Source organism: Taeniopygia guttata, chromosome 37 (assembly GCF_048771995.1).
Source record: "Taeniopygia guttata chromosome 37, bTaeGut7.mat, whole genome shotgun sequence".
Taxonomy (NCBI): domain Eukaryota; kingdom Metazoa; phylum Chordata; class Aves; order Passeriformes; family Estrildidae; genus Taeniopygia; species Taeniopygia guttata.
This window is the reverse complement of record NC_133062.1, coordinates 82793-100446: the sequence shown is the minus strand read 5'-3', so window position 1 is coordinate 100446 and position 17654 is coordinate 82793. Positions and strand designations below refer to the sequence as shown.

The following is a 17654-nucleotide window of genomic DNA, read 5'->3' as shown; positions in this document are numbered from 1 at the left end:
CCAGTTCCCCCAGTACAACACTCCAGGCTCTCCAGCGGCCGCTCCTTTTATTTATATATGTACAGCGGAGGGGCCCCGGCTCCCGGGGCTCTCGGGGCTCTCGGAGCTCTCGGGGCACTCGGACCGGGGGTCCCCGGTGGCTCCCGGGGGTCTCGGGGACGGAAGGGGGATGGAGTCGCCTCTTCGGAGCGCATCCCCGCGGGCGCCCCGCGTCAGCCGAGCGGGGTGCCGGGGGCCGGGGTGGTGCCGGTGGCGCCGTAGCTGGCCGGGGGCCCTCCCGGGGGTCCCGGGGGTCCCACTCCTCCTTCCTCGTCCTCCTCCTCCTCCTCATCCTCGCCGGTCGGCGCCAGAGGCTCCGCCTCCTCGCGCGGCGGCTCCGCCCACGGCTGCGGCTCCCCCGAGGCGAAGGCGCCGTAGAAGGCCACGCCCCCGTAGTGCACGAGCGCGGCGATCAGGAACACCCACTGCCACTCCTCGCGCGTCTGCGCCAATCAGCGCCCGTTGCGTCACCGCGGGGGCGGGGACACGCGGGGCGGTGAATGGAGAGGGGGCGTGGTCAGCGCGGAGCGCGGGAAAGGGGCGGGGCCAAGGCGAGTGGGCGGGGCCGAGCGGACAGTGATTGACAGGCGGACGGCGCGACCCCCAAAATTCCGGGGTCCCCTCCGGTCCCCTGGTGTCCCCCCAGGTGCCATTGTCCCTTGTGTGCCTCGGACCATGTCCCTGTGTCCTCCATGTCCCTCTGTCCCCTCCGTGTCCCTCTGTCCCCCACATTGTCCCCCCCATGTCCCTCTGTCCCCCCATGTCCCATTGTCCCCTCCATGTCCTTCCATTCCCCCCCGTCTCTCTGTCTCCCATGTCCCTCTGTCCCCCCCATGTCCCTCTGTCCCCCCCCATGTCCCATTGTCCCCCCCATGTGCCTCCATCCCCCCATGTCCCTCTGTCCCCCATGTCCCTCTGTCCCCCCATGTCCCATTGTCCCCCCATGTCCCTCTGTCCCCCCCATGTCCCCCTGTCCCTCCTGCCCCCCCCCGCTGTCCCCGCTGTCCCCGCTGTCCCCACACCTTGTGGCGCGTCAGTGCCCCCACGATGAGGGGACACACCATGCCGGACAGGGTCCCCACACCGTTGGACAGCCCCATCAGCACGCTGGCGTAGCGCGGCGCGATGTCCAGGTGGTTCACGTTGAACCCTGCGTGGGGAGGGGACACGGGGGTGTCACTGGCGTGTCCCCCACCCCGAGAAACCCTCGGGAAAAAAACACAAAACACCCCAAAAAACCCCCACAAAACACCCCAAAAAAACCCCACAAAACACCCCCAAAAAACCCCCACAAAACCCCCCAAAAAACCGCCACAAAACCCCCCAAAAAACCCCACAAAACACCCCAAAAAAAACCCCCCCAAACCCCCCAAACCCCCCAAAAATCCCACACGAACCCCACAAAACCCCCCAAACCCCCCAAAATCCCCCCCAAACCCCGCTGCTGTCCCCACCAGAGATGGCGAAGCCGCTGAAGCCCACGGCGAGCACCAGGAAGGAGATGGCCACGGCCCGCGAGTGCGAGTAGCCCACCACCAGCAGCAGCGTGGCCTCCATGCCGAACCCTGCAGGGGACACTGTCACCTCTGTCCCCTCTGTCACCTCTGTGTCCCCTCTGTGTCCCCTCTGTCACCCGCTGTCCCCTCTGTCACCCACTGTCCCCTCTGTCACCCACTGTCCCCTCTGTGTCCCCTCTGTCACCTGCTGTCCCCCTCTGTGTCCCCTCTGTCCCCTCTGTGTCCCCTCTGTCACCCGCTGTCCCCTCCATGTCCCCACGTCCCCTCCATGTCTGTGTCCATGTCCCCACTGTCCCCTCTGTGTCCCCACTATCCCCTCCATGTCTGTGTCCATGTCCCCGTGTCCCCCATGTCCCTGCTGTCCCCCCATGTCCCTCATGTCCTCCATGTCCCCCCGTGTCCCCATGTCCCCCCGTGTCCCCCCGTGTCCCCCATGTCCCCCCATGTCCCCCTGTGTCGCCCATGTCCCCCATGTCCCCCCATGTCCCCCCATGTCCCCCGCTGTCCCCCCTGTCCCCCCTGTGTCCCCCCCTGCCCTGCACTGACCGCCGCAGTTCATCATCTTGCGGACGTTGGTGGTGGACATCAGCCCCCGGGAGCGCAGCAGGTCGGCGATCTGCCCACCGATGGGCACCACGATGGTCATCACCAGGTGCGGCAGCGCCGACAGCAGCCCCACCTGCTCGGGGATTTTGGGGGATTTTGGGGTTTTTGGGGTTTTTTGGGGTTTTTTGGGATTTTTTGTGTGGCTTTCTGCGGTGTTTCCTGCAGGTTCCTGGGGGTTTTCGGGGTGTTTTGTGGGGGGTTTGGAGTGTCTTGGGGCTTTTGGGGTGTTTGGTGGGGTTTTCTGTGGGTTTTGGGGTGTTTTGTGGGGTTTCGGGCAGGTTTTTGAGGTGTTTTGTGGGGTGTTTGTGGGATTTTTGGGGGTGTTGTGTGTGTTTTTGGAGTGTGTTGTGAGGTTTTTTGTGTGGGGTTTTTGGGGTGTTTTGTGTGGGTTGTTTGGGGTGTTTTGTGTGTGGTTTTGGGGTGTTTTGTGTGGGTTGTTTGGGGTGTTTTGTGTAGGTTGTTTGGGGTGTTTTGTGTGTGGTTTTGGGGTGTTTTGTGTGTGGTTTTGGGGTGTTTTGTGTGGGTTGTTTGGGATGTTTTGTGTGTGTTTTTGGGGTGTTTTGTGTGGGTTGTTTGGGGTGTTTTGTGTGTGTTTTTGGGGTGATTTGTGTGGGTTGTTTGGGGGTGTTTTGTGTGTGTTTTTGGGGTGTTTTGTGGGGTTTTTTGTGTGGGATTTTTGTGCTGGTTTTATGGGGATTTTTTTGGGTGCTTTGTAGGGGTTTTTTTGTATGGGATTTTTGTGTTTTTTTGGTGTTTTGTGGGGATTTTTGGGCCCGACCTTGCTGATCTCGAAGCCGAAGACCTCCTCGAAGTAGGCGGGCTGGCTGATGAGCAGCAGGTAGAAGGTCCAGCTGCGGCAGAAGTTGGCCACGATGATGGCGTAGACGGGCATCGAGGTGAAGAAGTGGCGCCAGGGCGTGGCCAGCTGCGGGCGGGAGTGACCACTGACCCCCAGTGACCCCCAGTGACTCCCAGTGCCCATCCCAGTGACCCCAGTGCCCATCCCAGTGCCCCAGTGACCCCCCCCAGTGACTCCCAGTGACCCCAGTGCCCATCCGAGTGACTCTCAGTGCCCATCCCAGTGACCCCAGTGCCCATCCCAGTGACCCAGTGACCCCCCCAGTGACCCCCAGTGACCCCAGTGTCCATCCCAGTGCTCCCAGTGACTCCCCAGTGACCCCAGTGCCCATCCCAGTGACCCCAGTGCCCATCCCAGTGACCCCAGTGACCCCAGTGCCCATCCCAGTGACCCCAGTGCCCATCCCAGTGACCCCAGTGCCCATCCCAGTGACCCCCAGTGACTCCCAGTGCCCATCCCAGTGACCCCCAGTGACCCCAGTGATCCCCAGTGCCCATCCCAGTGACCCCAGTGACTCCCAGTGCCCATCCCAGTGACCCCAGTGCCCATCCCAGTGCTCCCAGTGCCTCCTGTGCACATCCCAGTGACCCCAATGCCCATCCCAGTGCTCCCAGTGCCCCAGTGCCCATCCCAGTGCTCCCAGTGACCCCAGTGACCCCAGTGCCCATCCCAGTGACCCCCAGTGACTGTCCCAGTGCTCCCAGCGCCTGTCCCAGTGACCCCAGTGCTCCCAGCGCCCGTCCCAGCACTCCCAGCGCCCCCAGTGCCATTCCCAGTGCTCCCAGTCTGACCAGCAGCGGGTTGCTGCCCGCACTCTCGCCGATGCTCTCCTCGATGTACTTGCGCTCCTCGGCCGAGATCGTCGGGTGCTGCGCGGGGCTCTCGTAGGACACCAGCACCCAGAACAGGTACCAGAGCACCCCGAAACTGCCTGGGGGGCGGGGCTTACTGGGAGGGGCACTGGGACCACTGGGAAGGGGCACTGGGAGGAGCCCCATGGGTCCCGGGGGTCCCAGGGGTGTCCCGGTGGTCCCGGTGGGTCCCAGGGGTGTCCCGGTGGTCCCGGTGGGTCCCAGGGGGTCCCGGTGGTTCCGGGGGGTCCCAGGGGGTCCCAGGGGGTCCCAGGGGTGTCCCAGTGGGTCCCAGGGTGTCCCGGTGGTCCTGGGGGGCCCCAGGGGTGTCCCGGGGGTGTCCTGGTGGTCCCGGGGGGTCCCGGTGGTCCCGGTGGGTCCCAGGGGGTCCCGGGGGTATCCCGGTGGTCCCGGGCTCTCACCGTAGACGTAGAACACGGAGCTCCATCCCGTGTACTGCACCAGGACCCCGGCCAGGGGCATGGCCACCACCGCCCCGGCATAGGAGCCTGCGGGGGCACGGCGGTCACCGGGAGCGCCCCAAGCCCCCCGGTAACCCCCCGAGCCCCCCTGAGCCCCCCGGTAACCCCCCGGTAACCCCCCGAGCCCCCCGGTACCGCAGAAGGCCGTGGTGGCCAGGCGGCTCCGCTCCAGGGGCGGCGCCCACTTGCTCCAGATGCCGTGACAGGCGGGGTAGGTGACGCCCTGCGGAAAGGGGCGGGGTCAGATGGGCCACACCCAACACTGGACACGCCCCCTGGTCACACCCAACACCGGACACGCCCCTGGCCACGCCCACCCGGCCACACCCTGGCCACGCCCCAACCTCACCAGGTGAGCACCAAAACCCACCCAAAACCACCTCAAGAACACCCCAAAAACACCTTAAGTACACCCCAAAATAGACACTGCTAAAACACGCCAAACCGGCCTAAAACACCCCAAAAACACCTTAAGAGCACCCCAAAACCACCTTAAGAACACCCCAAAAACACCTTAAGAACACCCCAAAAACACCTTAAGAACACCCCAAAATAAACGCTGCTAAAACACCCCAAAACAGCCCAAAACACCCCAGAAACACCTTTAAAGCACCCGAAAATCAACACAAAATTTCCCAGAACAGCCCAGAGACACCCGAAAACCCCCAACACCGCTCCTGCTCTGTCGAATGCCCGCGAAACAGCCCAAAACCACCCCAACCCCCCCAGGCTTTTCGGATGATCTCCCCAGACACCCAAAACCGCCCGAAACGGCCCCAAAAGCCGTGGCTGACCTCCACCAGCCCCTGCATGACACGCACGGCGATGACGCAGCCGACGTGGGCGCGCGCGGCCGACGGGATCAGCATGTTCAGCACCGAGGTGGACACGATGGCCAGCCCGAACACCCTGCCCGGGGGACACGCGGGTGACCGCCACGCCACGGGCTCACCTGGGCACCGGCCACACCCCCCGGGCTCACCTGTGGGCCGGCCACGCCCCCCCGGGCTCACCTGTGGGCCCCCCGGGGCAGTGCTCACCTGTTGGCCGCGAACTTCTGGGCGATGAAGCCGCCGGGGATCTGCGTGACGATGTAGCCCCAGAAGAAGGAGCCGTGGATCATCCCCACCGTCTCGGGGTCCCAGTTGAACTGGGCGCGCTGGGCAGGGGTCGGTGGGGTGGGGGACACGGGGGGGACACGCCCTGTCCAGGTGTGCTCCCCCACACCTGCCAGTGTCCCCCACACCTGCAGGTACCCCAGAGCTGCGCCCCACCCGCGGTGACCCCACAGCTGACCGGGGCCACACTGCCCCTTTACCTGCCCAGGCCCTTTAATTAATTAATTAATTAATTAATAAACTTACCTGGAGGCCATTAATGGTCTGTCCGTGGGCAGGGTTGTACCTGCTGACCCTGTACCTGTTCCTCTGTCTCTGACCCCATATGTGACCCCATACCTGACCCCACAGCTGACCCCTGACCCCGTACCTGCCCGTGGCTGGGGTTGACCATGCTGACCACGGCCACGCCCAGGTTGCAGCGGATGCCGAAGCTGATGCAGAAGCCGATGCCGCAGAGGATGGCGATGCCGTAGCGCCGGGGCAGTCCGCAGAAGGTGCAGTCCAGCACCGGCGGCCGCGCCGCGCTCGGGCCCGCGCCCCCCGAGCTCAGCTCCAGCACCTCGGGGTCATCCTGCCGCCGCTCCAGGAACCTGCGGGGCCGCCCCCGTGTCCCCCCGCTGTGTCCCCGTGTCCCCATTTTCCCTCGTCCCTCTGCCATGTCCCCCTGTGTCCCCATGTCCCCCCACTTTGTCCCCGTGTGCCCCCGTCCCCCCGCTGTGTCCCCGTGTCTCCCCATCCCTCTGCCATGTCCCCCCGTGTCCCTTTTTCCTACGCTGTGTCCCCCGTCCCTTTCCTCCCCCCCAGCCCCCCGTGTCCCCCCCCATGTCCCCGTGTCCCCCCCATGTCCCTTTCCCCCCCCGTGTCCCCATGTCCCCCCCGTGTCCCCCCCCCAATGTCCCCGTGTCCCCCCCGTGTCCCTTTCCCCACCCGTGTCCCCGTGTCCCCCCCATGTCCCTGTCCCCCCCCCCGTGTCCCCGTGTCCCCCCCGCGCGCCGCTGGCCGCAGATTAAAGCCTCTTAAATCCCCCGTGGTGGCGGCGGCGCCGGGGAGGGGCCGAGGACAGGGACGGGGACACGCGTGGCACGGACACGAGTGGGGTCGTGGGGGGAGGGACACACCCGTGTGTGGGGGGCACCCGGAACCCCCCAAAACCCGACCCCAAACCCCCCCCAAAACCCGACCCCAAATTCCCCCTGGGCTTTTGCTGTCCCCGCACAGGGGTGACGCAGCCACAGCCAACCCCGGTCCCAACCCACCCCCCCTCAACCCTGACCCCCCCAGGTCCCCAGGACCCCCCCGTGCCCCCAATTTGGGGGTCTCACCTGTGCAGGCGGCCCAGCCCGGCCCCCAGCTGCCGCCGGAATTCCTCCTTGTTGAACTCCATGGCCCCGGAACCCCCGTGTGACACCTCTGTCCCCCTCGGGGACACCCGGGGGGCAGCTGGGGGGCAGCTGGGGGGTCCCCCCTCCCTCCCTCCCTCCCTCCCCGCAGCCCCCGACCCCTCCGCTGGCTCCGCTCGGTTCTCCGGGGCTCCGGGACGTCCCCCCCCGGCCCCCCCGGCCCCGGCTCAGCCCTAAATCCCCTCAATCCCCCCGGCGTGGGCCGAGCTGCGGGGGGGCCCCGGCCAATCCCACCGCGGGCTGCGGGTTTCGCTTTTATTGGGGGGTTTCGCACCAAAAAAGATGGGGGGTGGGTTGGGGGGGTGTGGAGGGTGGGAAGAGGGGCCTGGGGGGAACAGGAGGGGACCAGGGGAGCCCCAAAGAGACCCCAAGAGGGTCCCGAAGGGGGTCCCTGAGAGAAAGTCCAGGACAGTCCTGAGCTGGGGGGTCCAGGAGGGTTCTGTGGGGATCCAGGAGGGTCCGGGGGGAGCCCCAAAGAGACCCCATGAACGTCCCCGAGAGGAAGTCCAGGACGGTCCTGAGCTAGGGGGTCCAGGAGGGTCCCAGATAATCCTGGGGAGGGTCCCGGGTGTTCCTGGGGAGGGTCCCAGACGATCCTGGGGAGGGTCCCGGGTGTTCCTGGTTGCCCGGGGGGGTCCCGCAGTGGGTCTGGGGGTCCCCGGCCCCTCACGCCCGCAGCGGCATCGTCACGGTGAGAACCTGCAGGGGGGGCCAGGCGCTTGGGGGACGTGTCCCGCGGCCATGGGGGGACGGGGACGTGTCCCGTAGCCATGGGTGGGTGTGGGGGGCGTGGGGACGTGTCCCACCCCACGGATGCCACCCTTACCTTGGAGTGGCGGTGGAAGCGCGCGCGGCACCGCGCGGGGTCGGCGGGCAGCGGCAGCCCCAGCTCCAGCAGCGCCCCCCGCTGGCCGGGCAGACCCGCGGCGGCCTCGGCAGCGCCCCCCGGCGGCGGCGGGTGGAACAGCAGCAGCTGCTCCTCGCTCAGCCCCAGCCACAGAGACCCCGCCCCCTCCTGGGCGGGACCCCGGTTAGGACACGCCCACCACACCCCGAACCCCCCCCTTGGGCTTTGGGGGACCCCTCGGTGTGTCCCCACCCTCCCCAGGGGGGTGAGAACCCCTCCCACCACAGCCCCCAGTGCCCCCCAGCGCCGTCCCAGTACAGTGGGACACCCCCCATGCACCCCCCAGTGCCCCCAAGCCTCCCAGTCTGCCCCCAGTGCCCCCAAAATCACCCTGGAATCAGGGGAACCCCATAAGCCAACCGCAGCGCCCCCCAGTTCTCCCCAGTTGCCCCACCATCAACTCCCAGTTCTCCCCAGTTGCCCCCCCATCGCTTCCCAGCTCTCCCCAGTTGCCTCCCAGTTCTCCCCAGTTGCCCCCCCAGCACCTCCCAGTTCCCCCAGTTGCCCCCCCAGCACCTCCCAGTTCCCCCAGTTGCCCCCCAGCACCTCCCAGTTCCCCCAGTTGCCCCCCCAGTTCCCCCAGTTGCCCCCCCAGCACCTCCCAGTTCCCCCAGTTGCCCCCCAGCCCCTCCCAGTTGCCCCAGTTGCTCTCCCAGTTGCCCCAGTTCCCCACTCACCACCTGGGGCAGGTGCACCCGGGCCTGCAGCACCTTTGGGTGCTGTGCCGACGGCTCGGCCACCACCACGAACTCGGGGTGATCCGGGGGGCTGCAGGGAGGCGCAGGTGAGTGCAGGAGGGTCCCGGGGATTTCGGGGAGGGGTCCCGGGGGTCCCCACTCACCCCGGGAGCTCCTGGATGTGGGGCCGGGGCCGGGTGCGGATGTTCTGGGCCGAGATGGAGCCCAGGAACTTTCGGTTCCGCAGCACGCGCCAGTCTGGGGGGGTGGGGGGTCAGGGTGGGGTCCAGTGCCCCCCCAGTGCCCCCAGTGCCCCTCCAGTGCCCCCCCAGTCTCACCAGTGCCCCCCCAGTGCCCCCCCAGTGCCCTCCCAGTGCCCCCAGTCTCACCAGTCAGCTCCAGCTCCAGCCCGTACTTCTCCGACAGCCCCTCCATGGCCACGGTCAGGAAGAACTCGAGGTACAGCGGGTCGGCCTGGGGGGGCCGTGGGGTCAGAGCCCCCCAAGTGCCCCCCAAGTGCCCCCCAAGTGCCCCCCGAGCCCCCCCAGCCCCGCTGACCTGCAGCGTCCTGAAGAAATCCGAGTTGACCACGACGTCGTAGGCGGTGCAGCCACGGCCGCCTGTGGGGAGAGGGGACGGGGTTAGGGAGAGGGAAATGGGAGAGGGGAAAGGGAAAGGGGAGAGGGGAAAGGGGAAAGGGGAGAGGGGAAAGGGAAAGGGAAAAGGGAAAGGGGAAAGGGGAGAGGGGAAAGGGGAAAGGGGAAAGGGAAAAGGGAAAAGAGAAAAAGGGAAACAGAAAAGGGGAAAGGGGAAAGGGAAAAGGGGAAAGGGGAGAGGGGAGAGGGAAAGGGAAAAGGGAAAAGGGGAGACGGAAAAGGGAAAAGGGGAAAGGGGAACCGGAAAAGGGAAAAGGAAAACCGGGAAAAGGAAAAGAGAAAAGGGAAAAGGGGAGAGGGGAAAGGGGAACCAGAAAAGGGAAAAGGGAAACCGGGAAAGGGAAAAGGAAAGGGAAAGGAAAGAAAAGGGGGAAAAGCGGAAAAGGGAAAAGGGAAAGGGGAAAGGGAAAAGGGGAAAGGGGAAAAGGAGAAAGAGAAATGGAAAAGGGAAAGGAGAGGAAAGGGAAAAGGGAAACCGGAAAAGGGGAAAGGGGAAAGGGAGAAAGGGAAACTGAAAAGGGAAAAGGGAAAGGAGAGGAAAGGGGGAAAGGGAAACAGGGAAAGGGAAACAGGGAAAGGGAAACAGGGAAAGGGAAAAGGAAAGGGAAAGGGAAAAGGAAAAAGGGAAAAGGGAAAGGAGAGGAAAGGGAAAAGGGAAACCGGGAAAGGGAAAAACAAAGGAAAGGAAAGAAAAGGGGGAAAAGGGCAAAAGGAAAAGCAGTCCGGGGCCGGTGCCGGGCTCTCACCTCGGTCCAGCTCGGCGTGCGGCTCCCCCAGGCTCATGGGGATGCGGAAGGCGCCGTCAGCCCCGGGGGGCTCCCGCAGGAGCTGCTGCAGCCCCGGGGGCGGCACGGGCGGCGGCGGCGGCACCGCGGGCGAGTGGCACACGTTCAGGAACACCTTGTGCCCCCCGGCGCGGGTCTTCACGCACAGCCCTGGGGGCACGGAGGCGGTCAGGGGCGGCGGGGACCCCCAGAATCCGCCGGGGACCCCCCAAAATCCACCGGGGGCGGCGGGGACCCCCCCCAAAATCCGCCGTACCCGGCTGCGGCGTCACCGCCCGGGCGGGGCCGGAGCACGGGGGCTCCTCACGGTCCGGCGGCACCTGCGGGGAGGAGAAGCGGCTCAGAACCGACACCGGGAGCGGCTCAGAAGCGGCACCGGGAGCGGCTCAGAACCGGCACCGGGAGCGGGACCCACCTGCAGCAGCAGCCGCCGCAGCGCCGCCGCCTCCTCCTCCTCGTCCGCCTCCAGCTCGGCCGAGAGCAGCGACGGGTCCGACATGGCCTGAGGGGAGCGGGATGGGACCGGGGGATGGACCGGGACGGAGCGGGACACCGGACAGGGAACGCCCCGGGACCCCCAAACCCTTCCGGAAACACCCAAAAAACCCTCGGGACCCCCAAACCCTTCCGGAGACCCCCAAAAACCCTTCCGGAGACCCCCAAACCCTTCCGGAGACCCCCAAAAACCCTCGGGACCCCCAAACCCGAACCCTCCGTCCCGCCCGGCGCCCTCACCGCTCCTCCACCGCCCGTCACTTCCGCTTCCGGCGGCGCCGTCGCCATGGTTACCGGAAGATGCTCTGGCCACTTCCGCCCCGTCTCGGTGGTTTTGGGGCCGCTCTGGCCCGTCCCGCCCCGTCTCGGTGGTCCCTCGGCGGCCATGGCGGCTCTGGCGGCGCTCGGGGCTCCCCCGGTCCCCGAAATCTTCGCCACGATGGAGGAGGGGCCGGTCCCCGGCGAGATCAACGCGGGAGAGGTGAGGGCGGATCTGGGGGGTCCCTCCGGGCGGGTTCTGGGGGTCCCGGGGGGTCCTGGGGGGTTCTGGGGGGCACTGGAGTGGTCACTGGGGAGCCCCGGGTTCTGTGGGGTGTCCCAAGGTCATTTGGGGGGTGGGAGAGGCACTGCTGGGGCAGGGGGTGCCAAATCCCAAACCCTGACCCTGAACCCTGACCCTGAACCCTGACCCTGGCCCTGACCCCAAACCCTGACCCTGACCCTGACCCCTGACCCTGCCCTGCCCCCAGGCGTGGCTGCAGTCCCACGGCCGCAGCCTCGGACACTTTGTGGCCGGGACGTGGCTGAAGCCGCCGGGGAGGGTCAGTCTGACCTGTCCGGAGAGCAGCACCGGTACGGCAGGGCAGGGGTTAAAGGTCACTGGGCCAGGGACCGGGGCAGGGCAGGGGTTAAAGGGCACGGCCCGGGTTTGGGGTCAGTGGGGCAGGGCTGGGGTCAAACGGCACAGCCACGGATTTGGGGTCACTGGGCCAGGGTCAGGGACTGGGGTCAGGGTTTGGGGTCCAGGTTTGGGGTCAGTATTTGGGGTCAGGGTCAGGGATCAGGGTTTGGGTCAGGATTTGGGGTCAGGGTCCGGGTTTGGGGTCAGGATCAGGGTTCGGGGTCAGGATCAGGGTTCGGGGTCAGGATCAGGGTCCGGGTTCGGGGTCAGGATCAGGGCTCAGGGTCAGGATCAGGGGTCGGGGTCAGGGCTCGGGGTCAGGATCAGGGGTCAGTGTCCAGGTGTCCAGCCCTGCCCTCCCTCCCCGCAGGCCGGCCGCTGGCCGCGGTGCCGGCCGGGGACCGCTCGGACGTGGCCGTGGCCGTGGCGGCGGCGGCGGCCGAGTCCTGGGCGGGGCTGGGGGGGCCCCAGCGGGGACAGCGCCTGACCCGGTGAGTGACCCCTGACCCCGGTGACCTCTGACCTGTCCCCGTTCCCTCCCACTCCCACCACCCCCAGTGTTACCCTGTTTCTTTTAAGTATTAAGTTTTGTTTTGTAATTCTTTTGAAAACTTTAGAGCTCTCCTAAAAGCTTTTCAATTTTCTGATCCATTTATGTATTTCTACTGGAGTTCTCAGCCACTTTTGGTGTAAATAATAACTGTTTTACGTTCCTCTTTGTGAGGAATTATATATATTAACAAATATATATACTATATTTGTTATGTATATTATATATATATAATAAATATATTATAATAATATATGTAATATACATAATATATGTAATTTATATATTGTATATTTATATGTATACACAATATATATACAATATATATTAACAAATATGTATAATATATAGTGTATATATTAACAGATTAATAAACTGTTAGTTTAACGGGGTATGTAAAAAAAACAGCAATTCCACCCTCCAATCCACACCCCCCCTGGGATTCCACAAATAAATACCCAAAGGAAACAGTCTCATTTTTACCCTTTAAACTCACCAAATGTTGTTGAACTTTGAGTCCCAAACCCCTCGGTGCTGCCCCGATGATGTCCCCCCCGATGATGTCCCCCGATGACGTCCCCCGATGATGTCCGCTCTGTCCCCTGATGATGTTCCCCCCGATGATGTCCCCTGTGTCCCCCCCAGGCTGGCGGCCGCGCTGGCCGGTGAGCGCCGCGGGGCCGTGGGGGCTCTGCTGGCTCTGGCCGGGGGGCGGCCGCTCTGCCGGACGCTCGGGGCCGACCTGGACGTGGCGCTGCGGCTGCTGCGGGCACCGGCGGCCGCGGCCGAGCTCGGACTGCCCGGCCTGGAGGGCTGGAGCCCGCTGGGTGAGCGGCCTGTGTGACCCCTGACCCCTGTCTGTCCCCCAGGGGTGGTGGCCGTGGCCCCTGACCCCTGTGTGTCCCCTCCCCGTGGCCCCTGACCCCCATCTGTCCCCCAGGGCTGGTGGCCGTGGTCCTGGGGGGTCCCTGCTCGCTGCTGGCGCTGCTCTGGAAGTTGGGGCCGCTCCTGGCCATGGGTGAGTGCACAGGGGGGACACTTGGGGACATTGGGGACACTTGGGGACACCTGGGGCCACTTGGGGACACTTGGGGACACCTGGGGACACCTGGGGACATTGGGGACATTGGGGACAGATGGCCGTGCAAGGAACGAGGGGCAGAGCCAGGGGACAAAGTTGGATCCGGGTGTGGGGGGCTCCTCAATGTCCGTGTGGGGTGTCCCAGCAGTTTTGGGGTGTCTTTGTGGGGGTCCCAGCAGTTTTGGGGTGTCCCTTTGGGTAGTCCCAGCAGGGTTGGGATGTTCCTGTGGGGGTCCCAGCAGTTCTGGGGTGTTCCTGTTGGGGTCCCAGCAGTTTTGGGGTGTCCCTTTGGGGTGTCCCAGCAGTTTTGGGGTGTCCCAGCAGTTTTGGGGTGCCCCTTTGGGGTGTCCCAGCAGTTTTGGGGTGTCCCAGCGGTTTTGGGGTGTCCCAGCAGTTTTGGGGTGTCTCTTTGGGGGTCCCAGCAGTTTTGGGGTGTCCCAGCAGTTTTGGGATGTTCCTTTGGGGGGGTCCCAGCAGTTTTGGGGTGTCCCTGTGGGGGTCCCAGCAGTTTTGGGGTGTCCCAGCAGTTTTGGGGTGCCCCTTTGGGTAGTCCCAGCAGTTTTGGGTAGTCCCAGCAGTTTTGGGGTGTGTTTTAGGGGGGTCCCAGCAGTTTTGGGGTGTCCCAGCAGTTTTGGGGTGTCTCTTTGGGGGTCCCAGCGGTTTTGGGGTGTCCCAGCGGTTTTGGGGTGCCCCCAGGGAACACGGCCGTGGTGCTGTGCCCGGCGGCCGCGGCGCCGCCGCTGCTGCTGTTGGCGGAGCTGAGCGGGGAGGGGGCTGCGCTGCCCCCCGGGGTCCTCAACGTCCTCGTGGGACCCCCGGAGCTGCGCCTGGCCCTGCGCGCCCACCCCGAAATCGCCTCCGTCACCTTCCTCGGGGTGCCCCAGGTACGGCCGCGCCCCACAGCTGGGGGGAGCTGAGCTGCGGCTCCTCTCGCCCCCCTCCCCAATTTGGGGTCCCCACGCGGCTCTGTGCCCCCAGGAGGAGCTGCCGGCCGTGGTTTGGGGGTCCCCGTGCCGGGGGCCGCGCCTGGGGGGTCCCCGGGGCGGCCGAGTCGTCGTCGTCGTGCTGGACTCGGCCGACCTGGACAGCGCCGCCGCCGCCCTCGCCGCCAGCGCCGCCGCGCCCCCCGCCCTGGTGGGGTCCCGGGGGGCTTTGGGGGGTTTTGAGGGGCTTTGGGGGGTTTTGGGGGGTTTTGGGGGGCTTTGGGGGGTTTTCAACTCTTTCTTGGGGGAGTTCTCAGGGGTTTTTGTGGTGGTTTGGCTTTCTCTGGGGTTTTTTTGGGGGGGACATTTGGGGAGGTTTCAAGGGGGTTTTTTTTGGCAGGTTTTGGGGGGTTTTGGGGGGTTTTCAGGTCTTTCTTGGGGGAGGTTTCTGAGTTTTTTTTGGCAGGTTTTGGGGGGGGTTTCAGCTCTTTCTTGGGGGAGGTCTCAGGGGTTTTGTGGAGGTTTGGCTGTTTCTCTGGGTTTTTTTTTGGGAGGGCCATTTGGGGAGGTTTCAGGTGTTATTTTTCCGGCAGGTTTTGGGGGGGGTTTTCGGGAGTTTCCCTTGGGGTGTCTCGGTTTTTCGGGGAGTCCCTGACGCCCCGTGTCCCTCCTGCGTGTCCCCAGTTCCCGGTCGGGGGGTGCGTGGTGCTGGCGCAGGACGCGGTGGCGGCGGCGCTGGAGCGGCGGCTCCGGGCCCGGCTCGGGGGGCTGCGGCTCGGGGACCCCACAGACCCCAAAACGGAGGTGGGGCCGCTGCCCCCCGGGACCTGCCCGCCCGAGGGGGTGGTGCAGGAGGCGCTGCAGGAGGGGGCTCAGGTGAGGGGTGCGCAAAGGGGGCCGGGGTGGGGTGGCTGTGGGGACATGGGGGTGGCACAAAGGGGTTGGGAGGGTGGGGAGGGTGTTTGGGGTCGAGGTTGAGACTTCGTGGACATTGGGGTCTCCTGGGATGAAATCCAGAGATTCCTGGACATGGGGGTGTCCTGGGATGAAATCCGGAGGTTCCTGGACATGGGGATCTCCTGGGATGAAATTTTCCTGGACATGGGGGTTCCCGGGGTGGGTTTGGGCGCTCCTGGATGTTGGGGGGACCAGCTGTGGGTCAGTGTGGGGGTGCCCTGGGTGGCACCCTGAGGGTCCCCACCTTGTTGGGACCCCCGTTGTTTCCCGCCCAGGTTTTCCAGGTGCCGCTGCCGCCGGAGCGTGGCCATCGCTTCTACCCCCCCACGCTGATCTCGGGGGTGGCCCCGACCTCGCGCTGCCTGCGGGACCCGGTGGGTGCCCCGGGGCGCCCTGGGGTGGGGGGGTGCCACTTTTGGGGCTGCTCTGAGCGTGTCCTGCTCCGCAGACCCCCGGGCCGCTGCTGGTGCTGCTGTCTGTGCGCAGCCCCACGGAGGCCGTGGCCGTGGCCTCGGCGCTGCCCCACACCGCCGCCGCCGCCGTCTGGGCCCAGGACATCACCGTGGCCTTGGACACGGCGGACAGGTGACCGCCAGCCCCCCGCCCTGAGCCCCGAGCCCGGGAGTGACCGCTGGGCGCTGAGCGCTGACCACTGGCCCCTCTCCAGGCTGCCCCAGGGGCTGGTGTGGCTCAACGCCCTGGACCTGCTGGACCCCAGCGGGGGCTGCGCCGGGGGGGCCGCGGACGCTGACCTGGATGAGGTGGGGGCTGCCAAGGGGGGGCTCTGCTGGGAGTCCTGCGTGGTTTGGGAGGGGTCCAGGGGGGTCGGGGGTGTCCTGGGGAAGCTGGAGGGACGTGGAGGTCTCCTGGGGTGGGTTCTGAGTTTTTCAGGGGGGAGTGTGGTGGGTTTTGGGGTTCCTCGGGGAGGGGGGTGTCCTGTGCTGTTGCAGATGGGCTCTGCCCCCCCCCGCACTCCCTCCAGGCGCTGCGAGAATTCGGGTGCCCCCCCTGGGAACAGCCCCCCAAGGTGGATGAGCTGCTCAGGTACCCCCTGATGGGACAGGGACCCCTCCCCAGGATGGAGACTCCAAATTAGGGGGTCCCAGGACAAGAACTCCGAGACCGAGTTTCCAATGGAACACCCCCAGGACCCCCTTCTTCCCCCCCGGGGTGCTCCCAGCCCCATCCTGTCCCCCCGGAGGGTCCCGTGCACCCCTCGGGACCCCGATTCTCCCTCTCAAAGGGGTCCCGGCGCCCCTCCCACAGCGATGCCCTTTGATCTTCTCTCTCCCGTCCCTGTCGCAGCCCACTGGTGACCGTGGATGACCCCGGCGACCCCGAGCTGGCTCACGCCGTGTCCGCCGCCCGTGGGGCCGCCCCGGGGTGAGTGCGAGGGTGGGTGGGCGCCCCTCCAGGGGTGTCCCCCGACCCCCCTTGGGGGGAGGCGTCGTTCCCCAACGCCCTCGGTCCCGCAGGTGGGGGCGGCTGCCGGGAGCGGCGCGGGCCCGGGCGCTGCGGGGCGCGGCGGCGGCGCTGGCGGAGACCCCCGCGACCCCCGGGACCGGCGGCGCGCACGGTGACCTGCGGGGGGCGCTGCTGCGCTGGGCGGCGCGCCTGGAGCGCGGGGGCGGGGCCGTGCAGGTGGGCGTGGCTAAGGGGCGGGTGGGCGGGGCAATGAGGGGGCGCGGCCTCTGATGGGCGTGGCCAATCCCGCTGCAGGACGTGCCCGGGGGGCGGGCGCTGCTGACCAGGCGCCCGCTCGGAGTGGTGGGCGTGGCCTGGGGATGGCCACGCCCACTGGCGCCGCAGCTCCTCCTCCCGCCGCTCGCGCTCGGCAACGCCGTGGTGGTCGTGGCGCCGCCTGGCGGCGCCGGGCCCGCACAGCGGCTACGGAAGGTGCGGAACGCGGGACCCCCCCCTGCCCCCCCGGTGACCCCTGTGACCCCCCCCCATGTCCCCCGTCCCTCCCGCGCGACCCCCGGGAGTCCGCATATATCCCCCCAGGACCTCCCATGTGCCCCCTGTGCCCCTTCATGCGCCCCCCGAAACCCTCCAGGACACCCCACGTCCCCTTCCTTCACCGCAGGACGCCCCCCACCCCCGCTCGGTGACACTCCCCCCTTCCCCCGTGTCCCCAGGCTCGGTGACACTGCCCCCTTCCCCCGTGTCCCCAGGCTCTGGAGGCCGCCGGGCTTCCGGGGGGTGTCCTGACGGTGCTTCCCGGGAATTCCCGGGGCTCCGGATCTGGCCTGGCGCGACATCGCCCGGACGGGCTGTGGCTGTGCGGGGGGGACGCGGTGAGTGGAGGGGCACTGCGGGGCAGAGTGTGGGGACACGGGGGGACAGTGGAGGGCACGCCGGGGAAGGAGGGTTGGCACTGGTGACGTTCTGGGCATCTCAAGCCGTGCCACGGCTGCTGTGGTGGGGATTTGGGGTGCGGGGGACGTCACCCCAGCTCTCCCCATCTGTCCCCTCTTATGTCCGTCCACCCAGGACTGCGACTGGGCCTCTGCCGTGAGCGTCCCCCGCGTTTGGGGGGTCCCGGCGGGACTCGTGGGGGCTCCGGGGCAGGACCCTCCCCCCGGCGCCGAGCGGGAGCTGGAGCTGCGCTGCACTCGCCCCCACTGCCTTTGGCTTCCGGGGGGCGCTCCCTGAGACGCCCCCCAGAGCCCCCCGGACCTGCGGGGATTTCAGACCTCACACTGTGCCCCCAGCCCCGCGACCCCCACCCCAATAAACCGCTCCGAGCCGCAGCCGCTGTCACGTTTCTGTTTTGCGGGGGGACCGGGTTGGTCTCAGGCTGGAGTGGGGAGGGGGGGGGGATGTTTTGGGGGTGCCCCGCCCCGC

The 17654-nt window shown here is 66.6% G+C and overlaps 3 protein-coding genes across 3 annotated transcripts; 1 reads left to right on the top strand and 2 right to left on the bottom strand.

Moving 5' to 3' along the window:
• Nucleotides 1-30: 30 nt before the first annotated feature.
• Nucleotides 31-6955, bottom strand: SLC17A7 (solute carrier family 17 member 7). The gene is made up of 12 exons (XM_030260109.4): nucleotides 6798-6955; nucleotides 5843-6065; nucleotides 5395-5513; nucleotides 5149-5263; nucleotides 4490-4577; nucleotides 4295-4381; nucleotides 3813-3952; nucleotides 2941-3087; nucleotides 2103-2235; nucleotides 1494-1604; nucleotides 1062-1189; nucleotides 31-482 (listed from the first exon to the last, which is right to left on the bottom strand). The coding sequence occupies exons 1-12, from the start codon at nucleotides 6857-6859 to the stop codon at nucleotides 213-215; spliced, it is 1623 nt and encodes a 540-aa protein (XP_030115969.4). The 5' UTR covers nucleotides 6860-6955; the 3' UTR covers nucleotides 31-212.
• Nucleotides 6956-7459: 504 nt separating this feature from the next.
• On the bottom strand, nucleotides 7460-10524 carry PIH1D1 (PIH1 domain containing 1). The gene is made up of 9 exons (XM_041712983.2): nucleotides 10316-10524; nucleotides 10157-10220; nucleotides 9862-10050; nucleotides 9018-9079; nucleotides 8849-8933; nucleotides 8624-8717; nucleotides 8460-8550; nucleotides 7702-7890; nucleotides 7460-7574 (listed from the first exon to the last, which is right to left on the bottom strand). The coding sequence occupies exons 1-9, from the start codon at nucleotides 10397-10399 to the stop codon at nucleotides 7542-7544; spliced, it is 891 nt and encodes a 296-aa protein (XP_041568917.2). The 5' UTR covers nucleotides 10400-10524; the 3' UTR covers nucleotides 7460-7541.
• A 125-nt stretch (nucleotides 10525-10649) lies between these two features.
• ALDH16A1 (aldehyde dehydrogenase 16 family member A1) lies at nucleotides 10650-17560 on the top strand. The gene is made up of 17 exons (XM_041712981.2): nucleotides 10650-10876; nucleotides 11145-11247; nucleotides 11667-11787; nucleotides 12492-12673; nucleotides 12787-12864; nucleotides 13624-13811; nucleotides 13906-14061; nucleotides 14535-14726; nucleotides 15083-15181; nucleotides 15256-15392; nucleotides 15475-15568; nucleotides 15790-15851; nucleotides 16113-16190; nucleotides 16283-16448; nucleotides 16527-16703; nucleotides 16982-17104; nucleotides 17301-17560. Exons 1-17 carry the CDS (start codon nucleotides 10682-10684, stop codon nucleotides 17460-17462), a joined length of 2313 nt encoding a protein of 770 aa, XP_041568915.2. The 5' UTR covers nucleotides 10650-10681; the 3' UTR covers nucleotides 17463-17560.
• Nucleotides 17561-17654: the final 94 nt, after the last annotated feature.